General features: G+C 41.8%; 1 protein-coding gene across 5 annotated transcripts in view; it reads left to right on the forward strand.

Moving 5' to 3' along the window:
• Positions 1–20,922, forward strand: part of CDIN1 (CDAN1 interacting nuclease 1) — a 237,458-nt gene that overhangs the window by 168,322 nt on the left and 48,214 nt on the right. Inside the window, exon 11 of one of the 5 annotated variants that reach the window (XM_075927017.1) lies at positions 14,923–19,416. The exons of the other annotated variants lie outside the window; for them this stretch is intronic. Within the exon in view, the coding sequence (XP_075783132.1) occupies positions 14,923–15,184 (262 nt within the window). The 3' untranslated portion in view covers positions 15,185–19,416. Of the gene's footprint in view, positions 1–14,922; positions 19,417–20,922 lie in introns of those variants that run through there. 5 annotated transcript variants of the gene reach the window in all.

A 20,922-nucleotide genomic window follows, 5' to 3' on the forward strand; every position in this document is an offset into this window, starting at 1 on the left:
TACAAAATTAAGAACTGTACTAATATATGTGCATAAACATCTCCACTCACTGCTACTGTTATATTCAGTATGCTTTGTAGGCATTTTGTGTTATCTTTAGCTTAACTGCTGTTTGTAAGAAATTATGTCTGGATATCATTCAAACCTTATTGAGGAAAATGGGTGTCCTTTCATCATGCTCTGTAATCCGTGAAACTACCTATTATTCTGATCTCTCACAGGAAGGTGTTCAATTGCCAAGAACTTCTTTCTGAGAACTTTGCTGTTTCTTTGAGTGATATTGTGTTGGTGCTCCACTGTTAGTGTCGGCACAGCAGATCAGAGATTTCTTCAGCACTGGTCAGGTGGGCCATGCACATGCTTCAGGCATCTCGAGGCATTCGTGCCTTAGCGCCTCACATGCGCAGCCTGACCTCCGTTCCTTCTGTACCAACCTCAGTTGATGATGGAGTTCCACATTGTTCCTTTCCTCATGTGTCTATTGAAGAAAAAAATTAGTCTGGCTAGTGATAGTCAGTTTATATTTCACTTTTTTCTCATTTTAAACTAAATAAAAAAGGGGGGTAGGGAACACCTTTTTTTCCTCAGCCCTTCCCTTATATTCAACCTGCTTCATTTAATTAGCCTTGTATTTAGTTCTGTGGTTTCCTAATCAAGGACTTCCTTGTTCTAAAGAACTACTTGAAAAAAAGAGAAGAGGAAAACAAAGAGAGAAGTCAGGAAAAGAAGCTGTGAAACCACCTTTCCATTATAATGTCGGGCTCTCCGGGGTTTAAAAAATGTGATACTTGTTGCAACTCTATGCCTGTGTCCGATGGCCATTCCACTTGTACCCACTGTTTAGGGGACTCTCACATCCCCTTGAAGTTCCCACACTGCTCTAGTTTGACAGCAAGGGCCAAGTGCAGCAGGAAGCTGCATTTTAAAATGATCCTGCTAAACGGGTCACTTGAGCCCATCCGTAAGGCAGCCGCACAAGCCATCTGCAGATAGCAAAGCCCAGGCTTCCAAACCCCCAAGGAAGTGGACCAGTACTCTCTCAGTCAGGGACTCTCACAAGGAGAGCTGCACCAGCAAAATCTTTACCATCAGTGCCATGAGCTCAGATAGGCAAGGAGGATTAGCCGGTCATCTCCGGCACCATGACGAGATGAGTCTCCACTGGCACCAACTCAAGGCTACACCAGCATGTGTTTTCCTCAACACCGAATGTCTCGGCACCCATCTTGGCACAGGCACAGGGCCCAGTGGCGCCATATCTGGCACAGACTTGGCACTGGCCATCAGACTAGGCACTGTGTCAGCCATGACACCAAGAGTATTGAACTGTGGCACCATGGCTCCACCGGGACCATGCCATTTTGAACAGGGAACTAAGGCAGCATCATAATTGCATTCTCCACCCTCTGATGCTAGTCAGTCCCCAGGACGATCCTCTGCTTTTCCTCTATCATCTCCTGTATCTTCAGTGTACTTACAATCAAGGGAGCAGTTTTTCCTCCTAGCATTCTTCACCCACTCATGAATGTCCGCCATGGCTCTCATCGTCACAAACTCAAATTCAACCCTGGTATGGCCAACCATGGCAGCCCCCGTAGGAACCCTGGGTAAGTTAAGGGGCCATTACACAATTCTTTCTACTTCAGCTAGAAAAGGCTTAACATTATCCTCATCAGTATCCAGCTTTACTCCTACAGATATTCAGGAGGAATATCTTACAGGGCCATGATGATCATTTTGGGGCTCAACCCCCAGGAGTTTCTCCCTTGGACAACTCATCCTCTCTAGGTGAGGTGGTGATACCTATGGTTTCAGGAACTTTTTCAAAGCAATTCCAAGAACTTTTTTAAAGAGTGGCCACTAACCAAGAGATCCTGCTCCAGGAAATGCAGGAGAAACAGCATAAGCTCCTCCAGCAGACCATAGCATCAAAAATTGTGCTTCCCATAGACAAGACCATCATGGACACCTGCAACGAAATATGGCAAACACCTGCCTTGGTAGCACCAACAAGTAAGCGTTTGGTATGGACTTCCTTTTCTCCCATCCCCAGCCAAATTCACTAGTGGTCGCTGCTGTTCATTTCTGAAATAAACAGCCTTTTTATAGGCAATCCTCCCATAACAAGGACCACAAGAGGCTGGACTTTCTTCCACTCTCCAGCTCCGAGCTGCTAATTACTTTGCCCTCCTTGTCAACTACGATTTTTTCCAGCTACTCCAGACTGTGGAAGAACTAATGTATCACCTCCCAGAGCAGAAGTGTACCATCTTAAAAGCCATAATCCAAGAGAGCCATACTATAGGTCACATCCTTATAGTCAGCTCTGGATATTGCAGACTTGGCCTTTCATGCCACAGTGATGGCCATAATCACGTGCCGTGCTTCCTGGCTCTAATCTTCCAGAGTTCCAAAGGAACTATAAGTCAAGGAGGAGGATCTACTCTTTTGACTGGAATAAGCTTTTCTCCATCAAGACTGACAAAGAACTTTTACTCCAGGTACTTCCTTACTCAGAAGAGGAATGGCAGATGGAGATCAATCCTAGACCTCTGCAAGTTGAACAAGATTGTCCAGAAACAAAAGGACAAAGTGGTCAATCTCACTATCATCATTCCAGAACTAGACCATAGGCTACGTCTAGACTGCAAGTCTCTTTCGAAAGAGGCTTGTTCAAAAGATACTTTTGAAAAAGCCTCTTTCAAAAAAGAGCGTCTAGACTATAACCAGTACTTTCAAAAAAGCAAGTCACTTTTTCGAAAGAGAGCACCCAGGCAGTCTGGATGCTTTCTTTCAAAAAAGCACAGTTTGCATTACAAATGCTCTTTCGAAAAAAGTCATTATTCTTTGTACAACGAGGGTTTCCACAGTCGAAAAACTGCCATGTTCTTTCAATTTCCTCTCTCTGATGGACAGACCCATCCAACATCCTCTCAACATCCTCCTTTCCAACAGGAGGACCCATCTGTCCATGGACGCCTCACTTCTGAGTTGGGCCAACCATCTTCTCCACCACAGAAGTAAAAGCCAATGGACTCCTGCAGAGACAGAACCTCCTGGAGCTTAGGGTGGTCCAAAAGGCATGCCATCATTTCTGCTCTCTTATACACTAGAAGACAATTTGTATTTTGACTGACAGGCAAGGAGCACTCATCCCATTCCCTATGCTCTGAGGCTATCTGCCTATGGAACTGGTGTATCCACTGAAATATCACTCCAATGGCTTCCCACCTCCCAGGTATACATGTCACCGTGGCAGATATGCTCAGCTGTCACTTTTCAGACAACCACAAATTGGAGCTTCACCCCTACATCCTCTCCACCATCTTTTGCCAGTGGGGCTATCCAGAAGTAGACTTTGGCACTCACAAGAATCACAAGTGCCTCCTCTTTTGCTCTTGTGTTCCTAGATGTACCCTAAACCTGACACAAACGAAAACAAAGCTTCCCTTCACACCTTAGATGTACGATGTGTGGCGGCCTTTTATTTGGAGAGGTCTAGAGCTTTCATAAGTCGCAGTAACTTTTTGTATCAAGAGCTGAATGTTCCAAGGGAATGGCAGTCTCTACACAAAGAATCTCAAACTGGATCTCCACCTCTATCCACACCTGTCATCCACACCTGGATAACAGGTGTTATCCACACCTGTTCCTACGAACTTAAGGGCTCATTTCACCCAAGCCATTGAAACCTCCACGGCTTTCTTACATGACATCCCACTGCAGGTCATTTGTATTCAGCTACCTCATCATCAGAGCACCTTTGCGAAACATTATGCTATTATCTCTGGATCCATCCATGATATGGCTGAGGGTCTTGCAGTGATCTCTTCTCAGAAATTGTGACTCCAAATGCTACCTCCCTGTACTACTTTGTAATTATCTGCCATGGAACAGCCACAGGGACATCACTCGAAAAAGAAAAAGTTACCTTGTGCAGTAACGATGATTCTTCAAGATGTGTCCCTGGGTTGCTCCACAACTCTCCCTTCTTCCCTTTACTTCAGGGTACATGATACATACTTAATAATAGACAAGGAACAGAGAGGAGAGTGGGCCACACACACAAGGCACTAAGGTGAAAATTCTCTAGACACCTACAGTGCATGTCTTAGTGTGTCTTGGATGGAGAAATGATCCCTTATCTGGACATTCACCTATTAATTATTCAGTTTCTGAGTTTGGTGATTAATGGGAAGTTGACAACTTTATTCAGTATCTTGCCATGATTGGGGTTTAAGTAAAAGTGATCCCAATGGCATTCAGCCAAAAGAAAATTTAAGATTATGCTTCTAGAGATTGAGGGAAACCTCCAGAGAAATTGGCAAAGCTGATAAATACTTCCTTAACTGAAAGTTTGCTCACCTTTCAGTACTATAGTTTGTAATCTGGGGATTTCCAGTCACAACTGGATTTCCACATAGAGATCAAGTGCTTTTTATTGTTTATTTGATCATGAAGCTGTGATTTGAAAGTGGCAAAAAGTCCTAGATAAAGACTGGATTACTTTAATGCTTTGTGTGTGCAGCTACTCCTTAAAAGCATTTGTAGATTTCACTTTAAGTAAAATATGGCAACATCTTTCAAGAAGTTTTCTCACTTTACACTAGTTGTCAGTAATCTGCACTATCTTCAGTTGTCGATGCCCATTTGTCTTCCAGATTTTTCCCAAGATGGGGGAGAGAGATGAGAGATTGTAGGCATTAGGAAGAAGAGGGTAATGTGGAGAAAATATAGATATTAGGATTTTTTTGACTCAGTACTAGATGTAGTAAAAGGTCTTTGATAAAAATGGGAGTCAGTGTAGCTATTTATAAATCTGAATAGAAAATAAACTCTGTCCGTAAAACCAGTACTATATGATTATGGTACAAACAGTTAAATAGAGTTCAAAATTCCTTTTAATTGTCTTAGCTTCTTTGTTCTAATCTTCCAGAATCTTTAGTACTATTTTGGTGTTTCATTTTCTAAATATGAATCATTGTCTACAGTTATTTGTGATTTTATGTAACTGAAGACAGTTCTTTGTACCTCAATTTGATTTTGCCTAACTATGGTGACTCTTATTGTTTGAAAAGGTATAATGTATTGTGAATTTAACTTACTGCATTTAGAAATAGCCAAGAAATCAAAATAAACATGATTCATTATTGTTGTTGCTATAATTATTATTTATTAAATTTGCATTTATATCAGAGTAGAACTTTTAATCGTATCTTTTTTATATGTTATAGCTTAATTCTGAATGGTGAGCAAACAGCAGGATAGTGATTAACACAAAACCTGTGTCACATCAAAGCAGTCCTGGTTGAGTCCTGGATAAAATAATGTATTTTAATTCTTGAGTTTTAAATACTACAAATAGCAAATGTTATATCACAAGTTATAGCCGCCAGAACTAATTGATATAAACAAGTCATAGGCAATGTTTCCTTATTGTCATCACATATGATGACGAGAGGCATTTATTTTGTTTTGTTTATTATGTATTTACACAATAACATTCAAGTCAAATATAAAACCTGATCTTAAGTGAAGGGCTATTTTCCTCTAACCAATACTTTATACAAAGCCTTGCAATTCCTGCAGTGCAGGACCAATATATTGTCCATGTACTCATTTATCCACAAGCATCCCTGGACAAAAAGATTACAAGTTTAACAGCTTTTGTCAATTTGTTTTAATATAGTTATGGCAGAAAGTCCTGTGCATTTTAAATAGATGTATAACTAACCAGCTCCTTATATAAAAGTGATGACATGTTAATACCTATATTACCTCACAAGATGTTAGCTATGTCTCTGTCATTTCACTTCATTTGAGTCAAAAATCATCCCAAAATTCATCACTTTTGTATTAGTATTTTTAAAATTTACTGCTTTCAGTATCACAAAGCTCTTTAAAGTCAGATTTCCATAAATTTACACAGAATGAAATGTTAACAGCATTAGTCAAATAAGAGTAAGTAAGTATATCAAAAAGGGAAATATCATTTAAGCAAATAGAAACTGCTCCACCTAGTTTATAATATCTCATGTATTTCTATTTTAAATTGATTTTTTAATCAAAGAATGGTTCAGAAGTGCCTACAAGCAACAAAAATTATAAAGGAATTTTTAATTCCTATTTTTGCTGCTTCAGTTAGAATTATAGCTTTCTTAATCTCTTGAATTTGCCATTTTTATGTTGTTGCCATAGTGAAATCAAGTAGTTCAGGCAATGCTGTATTATTTCTTCCATTTGAATTTAACTAAAATAATCCTAATCTATTAAGAATGCTTTAAAAATGTCTTTAAAATGTTCATGTGGATTTTAGCACATTTGGAGGCTGGGAAATTGACAGGCTTATAAAATGGAAGTTCTATTTATCCACAGAACAAGAGTAATATGTAGTAGCAATATTAGTTTCTCCTGACCATTCTATCCTTATGCTTTTCTCCTGAAAGAGCCATATCTAAGGGGGAAGTTTTTCATTCCCAGTGCCCATTTGTTCAGTCCTTCTGCTAGTGTTTTTGTGACTTTCGAAGAATTGCTAATGTAGCTTCTATTTTTTTAAAAAAATGAGGGGGGAAGGGTGATATAGGAAACTACAGACCTGTTAGTTTGACCTCAGTTGTATGCAAGGCCTTGAAACAAATTTTGAAAAAGAAAGTAGTTAAGGACATAGAGGTGAATGGTAATTGGGATGAAATACAAAAAGTTTTTACAAAAAGTAGATCATGCTAGATCAATCTGATCTCTTTCTTTGCAAAGATAACTGATTGTTTTAGGTAAAGAAAAATACAATAGTTCTAATCTATCCAGACTTCAGTAAACCTTTTGATACTCTTCATGTGAGAAATTATTAAATTGAAGAAAGGAATTAATGTGAGAATTGATAGGTGGATAAATAATTGGTTAAAAAAATATTACAGCAGGTCAGAGGTGAAGAGTTGGGCTAGAGGGAGGTTACTAATGGATTTCCTCAGGAATCAGTGTTGTGACCAATATTATTTAGTATTTTTATTATTGACCTTGTAACAGAAACGGAGTGTGCTAATAACATTTGTGATTGACAGAAAGCTAGGAGAGACAGCCAATTCAGAGGAGGATTGGAATATCATACAAGAACTCTAGGATGACAATAGAAATAAGATGAAATTTAATAGAGCACAGAGCAAGATCATGAATTTAGGGACTGTCAGCAAGAAGTTTTGCTATAAGTTTGAGACTTAACATTTGGGAAGAAGTGACAAAGGAGTAAAAGATAGAGATGTATTAGTTGAACACAGGGGGCTCATCTAGACTACACCGAAGTGCGGAAAGAGGATATGCAAATTCCTATTGAATTTGCATATCCTCTTTTGGCACTTGGGCATAGTCTAGATGAGCCCAGGATGATGATGATCTGTCAGTTGATGCAGCCATGAAAAAGGTTATTGCAGTCTCAAACAGTATCAGGCAAGATATTTACAGTAGATACAGGGAAGTGTTAGTACCAGTGTTCCCTGTAAGCTGGGCGCTTGTGCTCAAGAGAAATTCAAATGCTGCCTAGCTGAGTACCACATTTTAGCGAATATAACCCGCACCCAAATATACCCCACGGTTTTTGCTGTTTCAGTAAAAAAAATCTTGTATACCACGCGCATGAGTATAACCTGCGGGGTATACAAGACTATGCCAGGGATATATTTAGGGTGCGAGGGGTTAGGCTTCCAGCCTGCGACTGAACAACACGGGGAAACTTACAAGGGGTGTAGCAGCCAGGAACGCTCCAGAGCCGGGGCAGAGGCATCCCCAATAGAGGGGCGCAAGGCGGGAGGCTCCCAGCCCAGGCTGACAAAGGGAAGGAACCCAGAGCAAGTTTCGGGCATGGGGCTCGGTGGCCAGCAGCAGTGGCAGGAGTCTGCAGGTGGCCACAGCTCACAGGAGCAGGGCCAGGGCATGGTGCTTGTTGCTCGTTGCTCCTGCACAGTCCAGCCAGGCACCCTCCCCTGAAGCCACAGCCACTTGTTGCTCGTGGGCCGGTGCGTGGTTCGGGGCAGGCATCAGCCTGGGAGCAACAAGCGAGCACGCAGCAGGTCCTGCGTGCAGCGGCTGCAGGGGAGGGCGCACAGCTGGATTACGCAGGAACAACAAGCACCATGCCCTGGCCCCGCTCCTGTGAGCCGAGGCCGCCTGCAGACTCCCACCACTGCTGCTGGCCACCGAGCCCCATGCCAGCAACTTGCTCTGGGATCCTTCCCTTTGTCAGTCCGGGCTGGGAGCCTCCCGCCTTGCGCCTCTGCTGGGGATGCCTCTGCCCCGGCTCCGGAGCATTCCCGGCTGCTGTGCCCCTTGTAAGTTTTCCCGTGTTGTTCAGTCGCGGGCTGGGAGCCTAAGCCCAGCTTGGCAAAGGTAGTGAAAGGGTGGAGGGGAGGGAATCCTCTTCCATCCAGTAAAAAAAAAAAAACCTATATAACCTGGGTTCGAATATAGCCCGCGGGAAGAGGGAGGTGCGGGGTTTGTAAAAACGAATATAACCTGCGGGTTATATTCACTAAAAGACGGTAGTAGAGTGCTCAGTGATACATTTTGTATTTCTGTTGGTGGTGTACATTTGCACATGCCTCAATGAACATAAAAAAATTATTCTGTACATGGATGGGGAAAATCCACACGTGGATGGAAAAGATTAGAGAGAACATTGATTAGTACCATTGATTAGTATCACTGAAACCTGGTGGAATGAGGAAAATCTGTGGGACACAATCATACCAGGATATAAAATATATAGAAAGGATAGAGCAGGCCGGGTGGGTGGCGGAGTGGCACTGTATGTGAAAGATAATGTAGAATCAAATGAAATAAAAATATTAAGTGAATCAACATGTTCAATAGAATCGCTATGGATAGTAATTCCATGCTCCAATAATAAGAAGTTAGCAGTAAGGATATATTACCGACCACCTGACCAGGCCAGCGATACTGACATTGAAATGCTAAGGGAGATTAGAGAGGCTACCAAAATAAAGAACTCTATAATAATGGGGGATTTTAATTACCCCCATATTGACTGGATACATACACCTCAGGAAGAAAAGCGGAGATAAAATTTCTCAATGGCTTAAATGACTGCTTCTTGGAGCAGCTGGTGCAGGAACCCCCAAGGGGAGAGGCAATTCTCGATTTAGTCCTGAGTAGAGTGAAAGTCAGGTCCAGAATATAACCGTTACAGGACCACTTGGGAATAGTGACCATAATATAATAACATTCAACATTCCTGTGGTGGGAAGAACACCTCAGCAGTCCAGCACCCTGGCATTTAATTTCAAAAAGGGGAATTACACAAAAATGAGGAGGCTAGTTAAACAGAAATTAAAAGGCACAGTGACTAGAGCCAAATCTCTGAAAGCTGCATGAAAACTTTTTAAAGACACCATAATAGAGGCCCAACTTAAATGTAGACCCCAAATTAAAAAACATAGCAAGAGACTTAAAAGAGTGTCACCGTGGCTTACCCACCATGTAAAAGAAGCAGTGAGGGACAAAAAGGTATCTTTTAAGAAGTGGAAGTCCAATCCTACTGAGATAAATAGAAAGGAACATAAATACTCTCAACTCAAGTGTAATAAGAAAGGCAAAAAAAGATTTTGAGGAACAGCTAGCCAAAAACTCAAAAAGAAATAAAACGTTTTTTAAGTACATTAGAAGCAGGAAACCTGCTAAAAAACCTGTGGGTCCCCTAGATGATCGGGCTATAAAAGGAGCAATCAAGGACAATAAAGCCATTGCGGAGAAACTAAATGATTTCTTTGCTTCAGTCTTCACGGCTGAGGACGTTGGGGAGATTCCTGAATCTGCACCGTCCTTTGTGGGTGATGAATCTGAGGAACTGTCCCCGATTGAAGTGTCATTAGAGGAGGTTTTGGAACAAATAGAAAAACTTAATGTTAACAAATCTCCGGGACCGGATGGCATTCATCCAAGGGTTCTAAAAGAACTCAAATGGGAAATTGCTGAGCTATTATCTGTGGTTTGTAACCTATCCTTTAAATCAGCTTCCGTACCTAATGACTGGAAGGTAGCCAACGTGACACCAATATTTTAAAAGGGCTCTAGAGGCGATCCTGGCAATTACAGACCGGTAAGTCTAACTTCAGTACCTGGCAAATTAGTCAAAACAATAGTAAAGAATAAAATTGTGAAGCATGTAGAAGAACATAATTTGTTGGATAAAAGTCAACATGGCTTCTGTAAAGGGAAATCCTGTCTTACTAATCTATTAGAGTTCTTTGAAGGGGTTAACAAACATGCGGACAAGGGGGATCCAGTAGATATAGTATACTTGGATTTTCAGAAAGTCTTTGACAAGGTCCCTCACCAAAGGCTCTTGTGTAAATTACATGGCCATGAGATAAGAGGGAAGGTCCTTTCTTGGATTGAGAACTGATTAAAAAACAGGAAACAAAGGGTAGGAATAAATGGTAAATTTTCAGATTGGAGAGGGGTAACTAGTGGTTTACCCCAAGGGTCAGTCCTGGGACCAATCCTTTTCAACTTATTCATAAATGATCTGGAGAAAGGGATAAGCAGTGAGGTAGTAAAGTTTGCAGATGATACAAAACTGTTTAGGATAGTCAAGACAGAAGCAGACTGTGAGGGACTCCAAAATGATCTCACAAAATTGAGGGTATGTCTACACTACAGCGCTAATTCGAACTAACTTAGTTCAAATTAGTTAATTCGAACTAAGCTAATTCGAACTAACGCATCCAGACTAAAAAACTAGTTTGAATTAGCGTTTTGCTAATTCGAACTAGCATGTCCACATTAAGTGGACCCTGAACCGGGGTTAAGGATGGCTGGAAGCAGTGCCGGCAGGGCATCAGATGAGGACTTAGAGCGTGGAGCTGCTGCCTCAGACTGGCCGAGGGCTGTGCTTAAAGGGACCCGACCCCCACCTCGGACAGACAGTTCTCAGGGGTGCCCCGCTTGCAAAGCAGTCCTGGCTTGGAGTGCCCTGAGTGCCCACACTGGGCACATCACACCACTCGGCCATCAGCCCGGCTGCACTTGCCGCAGGCTGCCATCTGGGGAGAGGGGGCAATTGGGGGGCTGCAGGAGAGCTTCCACCCCCAGAAGCCTGCAGAGCCAGCCCAGTCCTCTCCACTGGGGGCTTGTACCCCATTCCTCCCTCACCTCCTTCCACTTACCCTTCCCTAGCTCCCCTTCCTGATGTATAAAATAAAGAAAACGTGTGGTCAAAAATAGACTCTCTTTATTGAACAAAACTCGGGGAGACTAGGAAAAGGGGATGGGAGAGGGGAGGGCAACTAAAATGATCAGAGGTTTGGAACAGGTCCCATATGAAGAGAGGCTAAAGAGACTGGGACTTTTCAGTTTAGAAAAGAGGAGACTGAGGGGGGATAGGATAGAGGTCTATAAAAGCAAGTGTGGGGTGGAGAGGGTGTATCAAGAAAAGTTCTTCATTAGTTCCCATAATAGAAGGACTAGAGGACACCAAAGGAAAGGAATGGGTAGCAGGCTTCAAACTAGTAACAAAGTTATTCTTCACAAAGCAAAGAGTCAACCTGTGGAACTCCTTGCTGCAGGAGGCTGTGAAGGCTAGAACTAGAACAGAGTTTAAAGAGAAGTGAGATAAAGTCATGGAGGTTGGGTCCATGGAGTGGTATTAGCCAGGGGGTAGGAGTGGTGTCCCTTCCCAAAGTTTGTGGAAGGCTGGAGAGGGATGGCACCAGACAAAAGGCTTGGTCACTGTCTTTGGTCCATCCCCTCCAGGATCCCTAGGGTTGGCTGCTGTCGGCAGACAGGCTACTGGGCTAGATTGTACGGCCATTGTAAGCTCAGGGTCAGGGGTCTCAGTGGACCACCTTGATTTTCATGCAAACCTGCTCCTGGGTGGCCAGGCTGGCAGCTCTCCTGCCCTAGACGGCCACTTTCCTGTGCCTAGTGCGGAGGTCGTGGACGAGGTCCACGATGTCCACACTAGACCAGGCAGGTGCCCGCCTCTTGCGGTCCCGGGCAAGCTCCCGGGAGCCGCCAGCCTGGTCCTGGGAAGAGGGAGAGGGCTGGGGGGCATCGGGTGGCTGGCTCGAGCCGTGCCAGGTGCAGGGTCTGCTAGCTGGGTGCTGACAGGCTTGCACCTGGCATGGGCATTGTAGCCAGCCCGTGCCCCTTTAAGGGGTCCGGGGCCGGGAGGGGGGCAATAGAGTTTCCCTGGTGTTGGCCAGAGTGGCCACCAGGGAAAGCTGGGGAGGGCTAGCCTCCCACTAGTTCGAATTAAGGAGCTACACACCCCTTAATTCGAACTAGTAAGTTCGAACTAGGCTTAGTCCTCGTAGAATGAGATTTACCTAGTTCGAACTAAGTGCTCTGCTAGTTCTAATTAAGTTCAAACTAGCGGAGTGCTAGTGTAGCACCTATCAAAGTTAATTCGAACTAACGTCTGTTAGTTCAAATTAACTTTGTAGTGTAGACATACCGTGAGTGATTGGGCAACAAAATGGCAAATAAAATTTAATGTGGATAAGTTTAAAGTAATGCACATTTGGGAAAAATAACCCCAACTATATGTACAGTACGATGGGGGCTAATTTGGCTACGACAAATCAGGAAAGAGATCTTGGAGTTATCGTGGACAGTTCTCTGACAACTTCCACGCAGTGTGCAGCGGCAATCAAAAAGGCAAATAGGATGCTAGGAATTATTAAGAAAGGGATAGAAAATAAGACACAGAATATCTTACTGCCCCTGTATAAAACTATGGTATGCCCACATCTTGAATACTGTGTACAGATGTGGTCTCCTCACATCAAAAAAGATATTTTTGCCTCGGAAAGGGTTCAGAAAAGGGAAACTAAAATGATGAGGGGTTTGGAATGGGTCCCATATGAGGAGAGGTTAAAGCGACTGGGACTTTTCAGTTTAGAAAAGTGGATACTGAGGAGGGATATGATAGAGGTATATAAAATCATGAGTGGTGTGGAGAGGGCCAGTAAAGAAAAGTTTCTTATTAGTTCCTTAAATAGAAGAACTAGAGGACACCAAATGAAATTAATGGGGAGCAGGTTTAAAACTAATAAAAGAAAGTTCTTCACACAGCGTGTAGTCAACCTGTGGAACTCCTTGCCAGAGGAGGCTGTGAAGGCTAGGACTATAATAGAGTTTAAAGAAAAGCTAGATAATTTCATGGAGGTTAGGTCCATAAAAGGCTATTAGCCAGGGGATAAAATGGTGTCTTTGGCCTCTATCTGTCAGAGGCTGGAGAGGGATGGCAGGAGACAAATCACTTGATCATTGTCTTCGGTCCACCCTCTCTGGGGCACCTGGTGCTGGCCACTGTTGGTAGACAGGATACTGGGCTAGATGGACCTTTGGTCTGACCCAGTACGGCTGTTCTTATGTTCATTATATAAGGCATGGTAAGAAATCTGATAGAATATTGTGTTTCGGGAGTGGGTGTGGTTTTTTGCCCTGAAATGTGCAGACCTCGCAAGGAGATCATGATAGTTGTTTCTGACCTTAAGGTCTATGTATCTCTGAAACTTGGATTAAGAGTAGGAAATCATTTCATGTGATCACTGGTGAGGCAACCACCACATAATTGTAATAAGTTTCAGTCACTACTGGCCTGGATGAAATTCCTGTCAGTGATTTTGTGATAAGTTCTGTATCCTCTTACCTCTCTCCTAGTTCTCTACAATTGATATTCATCTAGTTCTCCAGGATTGGTATTCTAATCTTGATTGTGTACTAGATATTGTTAGGACAAAAGCTTGTTTTCCTGTGCTGGGCCAAGGCAAATCGCCTGATTAAGATAACAGCCCAACTGCAACAAGACCTTGATTTTGCTAAAACTGTAACCCCCTCCTGGATTCTCACAGGATTACAAGAAGCTGTTTTGTTAAACCTTGCTGTCTTTGCTCTCTCTCTCTCCTTATCTGCAGAAGCAGTCCACCCCGGCCTTTCGCCCCCTTCCCCCCTTTTACCCTGGCCCTATATCCTTGTGCAAAGATCTGTTCCTTTTTGAACAAAGAACCAATAAACTAGTTATAGCTGGTATAATGATATGTATGATGTATGCAACTGGTATATAACACTTGTACTGCCTGACCGGCCTGCATCCCTACCCCTGTCAGTCCTCCAGGCCAGGTCCAGGTCCAGCCAGACTGCACTTCCCCTCCTTCCCTCAGCCCTCCAGGCTGCATCCAGGCCATCCCAGGTAAGTCTTCTAGTAGATAAGTAGAGACATCATATTGCCTCTATATAAGAAAGCCATGGTATTCCCACATATTGAATACTACCTGCAGATCTGGCCACCCATCTGAAAAAAAGATATTGGATTTGGAAAAGGGTCATAGAAATTATCAGAGGACAACTTCCATATAAGGAGAGGTAAGAGAGATGGAGACTTTTCAGCTTAGAAAATATATGATTTAAAAGTGGTGAGCTATATTAGAAATCTAGAAAATCATAAATAGTGTGAGAAAATTAAACAAGGAAATGCTATTTGCTCCTGCACTAAAATAACATAAGACGGTCACCCAATTAAATTTATAAGCATCAGGCTTAAAATAAAGAAAAGAAATTATTTCTTCACAGTCAGCCTGTGGAACTCTTTTCCAGAGGATGGTGGAAAGGTCCAAATAATAACAGGGTTTCATTAAGAACAAAATAAGTTCAAGGAAGATGGATCCATCAATGGCTACTAGCCAGAATGGGCAGGGATGGTGTGCCTAGCGTCTTTGCTAGAAGCTGAGAATTGGTGACAAAATGAATCACTTGCCTCTTCTGAACATTCCTTCTGAAGCACCTGGCATTGAGCACTGTTGGAAGACAGAATACTGAGCTAACTGGGCTATTAGTTGGCCCCATGGAGGTCATTCTGATCTTCTTGTATAGAACCCAAATATATCTTCCTTCTGTTGTAATACACACTAGATTCCGCTCCCCTCCCAGAGCTGAGAGACAGCACAGCAGTCCTGACAGCGTGTGTCTGTGGAGTTCGTTACAAAGTAAGAATATACATTACAATTTTAAGCCTAACCAGTGTCCCTTCAGTGATTTGGCACAGGATTTTAGAATGTTGTTAGTAGAGCTGAGTGAGTTTAATAGTTATTTCGTTTTCTTTCTTTCATATGAGAATTGGATATACTGCCTCTGTCAGCTAATTGCCAAAAAATTGAATTTTCAAGTGCCTTAGTAGCTCCTGGAAACTGGTGATGTGTATGGGGGTGAGAACAGACAGGATCAGTTGCCTCCTGCTTCCAATTTGCTGCTTGGCTTGTAGTGAGCATGCCCAGTAACACTGCTCAGCCAGGTCCCCCCATACCTTACCCTCCCCCGCTATTGCGGCATGCACAGGTTGCCTCCCACCACCACATACCTTCAAAATCCCCCTGCTAATAAATCTAAACTGTCACACCTCACCAATTTCCCACCTGACATTGGAGACAAAACTTTCATTTTTTATTTCTATAGATAGATAATAAATTCTTTTTCTCCCTTTTTAGTTTATTTCTTTTTTTATATAAGAGAACAAGTTTGGAAAGGATCAGCAGTACAAGACCATGTAAATTAACTTGTTCTCGTTTCTTCAAAAAGAACAATGCCATCTTACAAGACTGTCAAGCAGGGGTTTCCCCCTGTAAATGACTCTGCAGCTAAATGGAAAGGGAATAAGGGAAACTTAAAATGAAAGCTTTGCTTAATACTTTAAGTTTTGATGATTTCATTGCTTTTCTTCTTTCTCTATGGCTGTGTCTACACTGGGCCACTTATTCTGGAAAATCAGCCGCTTTTCCGGAATACGCTGCGAGCTGTCTACACTGGCCCTTGAATTTCCGGAAAAGCAACGACGCTCTACTGTACAAAATCAGCCACTATTCCGGAAAAGCTACACTGCTCCCGCTCGGGCATAAGTCCTTATTCCGGAACCCTGTTCTGGAAAAGGGCCAGTGTAGACAGCCCAGTAGTCTTTTCTGGAAAAAAGCCCCAATCGCGAAAATGACGTTCGGGGCTCTTTTCCGGAAAAGCGCGTCTACGTTGGCCACAGATGCTTTTCCGGAAAAGCAGCCTGCCAATGTAGACGCTCTTTTTCCGGAAATACTTATAACGAAAACTATTCTGTTTTAAGCATTTCCGGAAATTCATGCCAGTGTAGATACAGCCTATGTGTTTAATAGAATGTTTAAAAGATTTTTAATGGTGGTTCTTACCATGGGAGGTATCCATCAAAACCCTGAGCCACAAATAATTTGTGTGTTGTAACAGTAAACAAAGGGTTTATTAATGTGTTAACCATAATTGACCTTAAGACTCTCCGTTATCAAAACAACCATGCTTCAGGGAACCCTAAAGTAACATGGTACGTATATATCATACTTCTGAGTTCTGAAATAATGCATAGTGTATCAGAATTTTAGTAATCTGTTAGTACTAGTAATTTGCACTATAGTACTAGGATTTTGCATTTTAATACAAAGGCCTTTCAGTTATAGAAATAATCTTATAGTATTCCTGTGATTTAGGTAGTAACTCATTTTATATGTGAGTAAACTGCGGCATAAACAGATTAAGTGACTTGCAAAACATCCTGCAGCAGTTAAGTGGAATAGGTAAAGCAGAACCCAGGACTTTGAATCCAGCTATCACTCTGCTATCATATCTAAGCGCACACTGCTTTTCTAATTACTTTGGAATATCTTTCCTGAGTAATGTGGTTTTCCATGTTGCGAACTGTTGGCTCAGTTCTAATCTCAGGCCTGGAATATGACAGTTCTTCTATTCCATTTAAATGTTTGTTTTTCCCAAGATAGCCACAAAAACTAATATCTCCTGCATATCTCTAATTTAAAAAGAACCCATATTTTAACATTATGCTAACAATATAGTCTAGTATGGTATATGCCAGTCTTTCTCAAAGTGTTCTGTGGACCCACTTTGGAAAAGCTGCTAGCTTCCCACGGCTCTCCTTGTCTGGAAACGGCAAACTGGAACCAATGGGAGCTGCGAGGCTCTGTGCTACGGACTCTTAAGGAAAACAAAGCACCACGGGCCCACTAACGGCTTTCCCAAAACAGGCCCATGGAAAACTTTGAGAAACACTGGTATAAGCAAAAAAAGGTGAAATAAAATAATTTGTGGTTTTATTTTTTATTGTTAAGTTCACTCCACTGAAAAGGGTTATTAATCTGTAAATAATCTAAATAGTGTTATATGTCAGAAGAGGCGCTATAGTGTATATAACATGAAAAAGCAAAAGGTTGATCCTGGTGGAAACGGTTATAAAGTGTGTATATCCATTATGCATCTATTGAAATTATGAACATAAATGAGGTCTTTGGAATGTTATTTTTTTTTAACAAAGTCCATGTGTTTTTATTTTTGTTTTGAGCCCCTGGAGAGTTGCTGCATCAGCAACAACAACCCCTATGTGACTCAGTTGTGTACCTCTTTTCAGAATAAAAAATAGACATTGATACAGTTTTGAATCTTAAGTTCGGGGGGGGAAGCCAAGTTTATGGTTGTACTGTCTAGGGCAGTGTTACTCAAGATGTGGTGTTGCAGGATGGGTCTAGGGTAGTCACAAATGCAGGACCAGCATTAGGGGATGACAAGCAGGGCAATTGCCCAGGGACACATGCCATAGTAGTCTCCATGAAACTAAGCTTCAACCTTTGCCGTGGGGCCCTGGGCATTGCCCTGCTTGCCACTCCATAATGCTGGCTCTGAAGGAGGCCTCTTGGACAAGTCGGACTCAGAGATTCTCAGATCTCTGAGGGAGGTCATGATGCCACAGTGCCCCCCAGTGGCAATTCTGGACCCTGTGGGCCTTCTCCCAGGTCCATCAAATATATTACAAATATACAAAAGATTGCCAGAACTATTTGGCAAATTCCAGGTTTCATTCCCAGTATAAGCAAAGGGGTGGAGCGCAAGAACTTTGTCCTCATGAAGGGGTTTGAATGCTTGTTCATGCACTCTCAACCATGTTCTTTGGTAGTGGAGACAGTGAATAAGGCACACCAAGGGCACCAGACACCAGCTATATATCAAGGGTTTCCAAACTCCCAAACAATGTATTTGACAGTAAAGTGTACTCCACCACGAGTCTACAGCTCAGGATTGCAAACCAGCAAGTGATCCTGAGCAGATACAGCTATAATTCTTGGGCCTCCCTTTCAAAGTTCAAGGAACTTCTGACTGAGGAGTCACTCTCTGAATTCATAGCCCTCATAGATGATGGCAAGGGAGTGGCCAGAACCTCCCTCCAGGTGTCCCTCAACATGGTAAACTTTGTGGTTCGTATATTTTTGTGGGGCATTGCAGTGCAGCGCATCACATGGCTTCAGCCCTCTCATTTGCCCCTAGAAGTACCAACAAATGCTACAGGACCTCCACTTCAATGGGAGTTGTCTGTTCAAGGAGCAGACCAATTCCAGACTGCACAGCCTGCAGGACTTCTGTAACACCATGTAACCATTAGGGATGGATACTCGGGACACTTAGAAAGTGCCCTTTAAACCGCAGGCTTCTCAGCCCTGAGCATACCCCTCTAGGCACAGGCAGAACTACTCCCACAGGCACCTGAGATTTAGAAGGCACAGGTCCTCCTGCCCTCAATCCAGCCAGCCAGAACCAGGGGCAATCTAAACCATCCTCAAAGTCAAAGCAGCCTTTTTGAAAGTGCATCCGAGGACAGAATGCCAATCACATGATTGGCTCTTTCTTTCCGCTTTCCTGAATCCATTTTTCCCCTGTGTGCTAGGCTTGGTTTCTCATCACCTTGGATTGTCGGGTGCTGTGCCCAGTAAGGGTATGTCTACACAGCAACATTATTTCAAATTAGCGTTATTTCAAAATAACTTAGTCTGCGTCTACCCAGCAGGCAGTTATTTCGAAATAATGTTGAAATACTTTCAAGCTGAAGGACTTCTTATTCTCATTGGTTACTCCTGTAACCCTCAATGTGTGAGGAGTAAGTGAAGTCAGAGGAAGAGTGCTCTATTTCAAAACAAGTGCTGTGTAGACGCTCCCAATTTTGAAATAAGCTATTTCGAAATAAGCTTACATAGCTCAATTTGCATAGCTTATTTTGAGTTAAACCCTGCTGTGTGGATGTACCTGAAAAAATGAGGAAGAACGGCTCTTGCGCAAGAAAAGGTTTTTGCACAGAAAGGAGCCGTCTACCCAGTTCCTTTTTGCACAAAAGCCTCTTGTGTAAAAATGGTCCCTAATTAATTATGCAGATGAAGCTTGGCAATATGCTAATCTGTGCTTCATTTGCATAGGCTTTTGCACAAGAAGGAAGCAGTATAGGCGTAGCCCCACTGTCCTTGAGTCAACATGCCTTTTCTTTCTCACTCATTGTGTCAGCCTTCACTTAGAAGGCCTTGATCCTTGAAAATCTGTGTAACCTTAATTTTATTTAATCATGGCTTTTGAAAGTTAATTTCCATGAGAACTACTTTAAAAATCTGTCACTGAAGATTATAAAATTCCTTTTATTTGCCAGAGAGAACAGTTCTCAAATTTGAACAAATCCCATAGGTAAATAATGTATTTTTAAGTTTGTTTTTTTTTAATGCATTATGTGGTCAAAAGTTAAATTGTGTTTATAATATTTTAATGATGATTTATACAGTCAGTCCACTGTATCAATATGAGTTTATGATTTGTACTATGTAAATTTTGAAGTGTCTTTTTACACATTTTCTGAGATGCACATAAATATCATATGGCTTTTTTTCTCAGAATGTCTAAAGTGTTTAAATCATACTGTAAGTTTGATGAAAAATGGCCAACAAAAATACATTTTGACTGATGCCTTCACAGGCTTATCACACAGCTAAAAGGCTGCTAATGTAAACAAAATCTCAATAAAATGTAATAATATTCAATAGAGGTGTGATTAGAGGAACACTGAGGACTGCTATCAATTTCGATTCTCCTTCCTTTCCTGCATAGCCCCAACATTCCACATTTTAATAGTATATTGCAGAAGTGTCTAATTCTCATTGAAGATTTCTGCACCTTTGTCAGCCGAAATGAAATTTCATTTCTGAGTTATATCCCTCTTGAAAATGAGGGCACATAATAAAAATTCTAGTACATACTGAAAGTAAAATCCTGGTCCTGTTGCAGACAATGGAATCTTTTCCATTGACTTCATTAGAACTCAAATTTCAATCCAACTATATAAAATAGATTTAGTAATTTTACTTGAAGCAGGCAAAACTACATTTTACTTGAAGCAGACATAATACACTCTTTAGTTGTTCACTTAAATCACTGGAAAAGCTTCCATTGACTTCCAATAGAACTTGATCTCTTCCAAGCTGACTACCTGTTTTCCTAACTGACCTCTCTTTATCCGCTTTCCTTTTCTTTGATGCGTCTATTACATAGGTAGGTTAAGCTCTGTTACTTGAGCTGTGTTTGCATATCAATGCTATTTTGTTTATTGTAAAGTATTTATTATTATAGAGTGAGAATATTTATTATGTAGTTTAAGGTACCTGGGGTCTAAAATAGGTGTAGCCTTGTGAGGATTGGACTAGTGATAGATTTATAACATGAACACATATCATTGGCAGGTTATTTGACTTTGCCTAACATGAGAACAACTCCAATAGCTTTTTTAAAAAAACTAGACTTCAGTAAAGCCAAAAAATATAAATCTATATGACACCTTGAAGGTAACTTCTATTTGAATTACAGGCTGCTTTGTGATTGGGTCAGGAAATGGACTAAAGGATTACAGAAAGTTTAAGAAAAATATAGTCACTTTCAACCATGTCCAAAGTTTGAAAGTGCCCCTTTTTTATAAGGGTACTGTAACTTGATTTTTTTAATATTCATGTTTATTTATATTCAAAAGTAAATCAATCCCTGTGCAATGAAAATCAAATCCCTGCCAAAACATTCAAGGCTAGAGCT

This window comes from Pelodiscus sinensis, chromosome 4 (genome assembly GCF_049634645.1).
Source record: "Pelodiscus sinensis isolate JC-2024 chromosome 4, ASM4963464v1, whole genome shotgun sequence".
In the NCBI taxonomy this organism is placed as follows: domain Eukaryota; kingdom Metazoa; phylum Chordata; order Testudines; family Trionychidae; genus Pelodiscus; species Pelodiscus sinensis.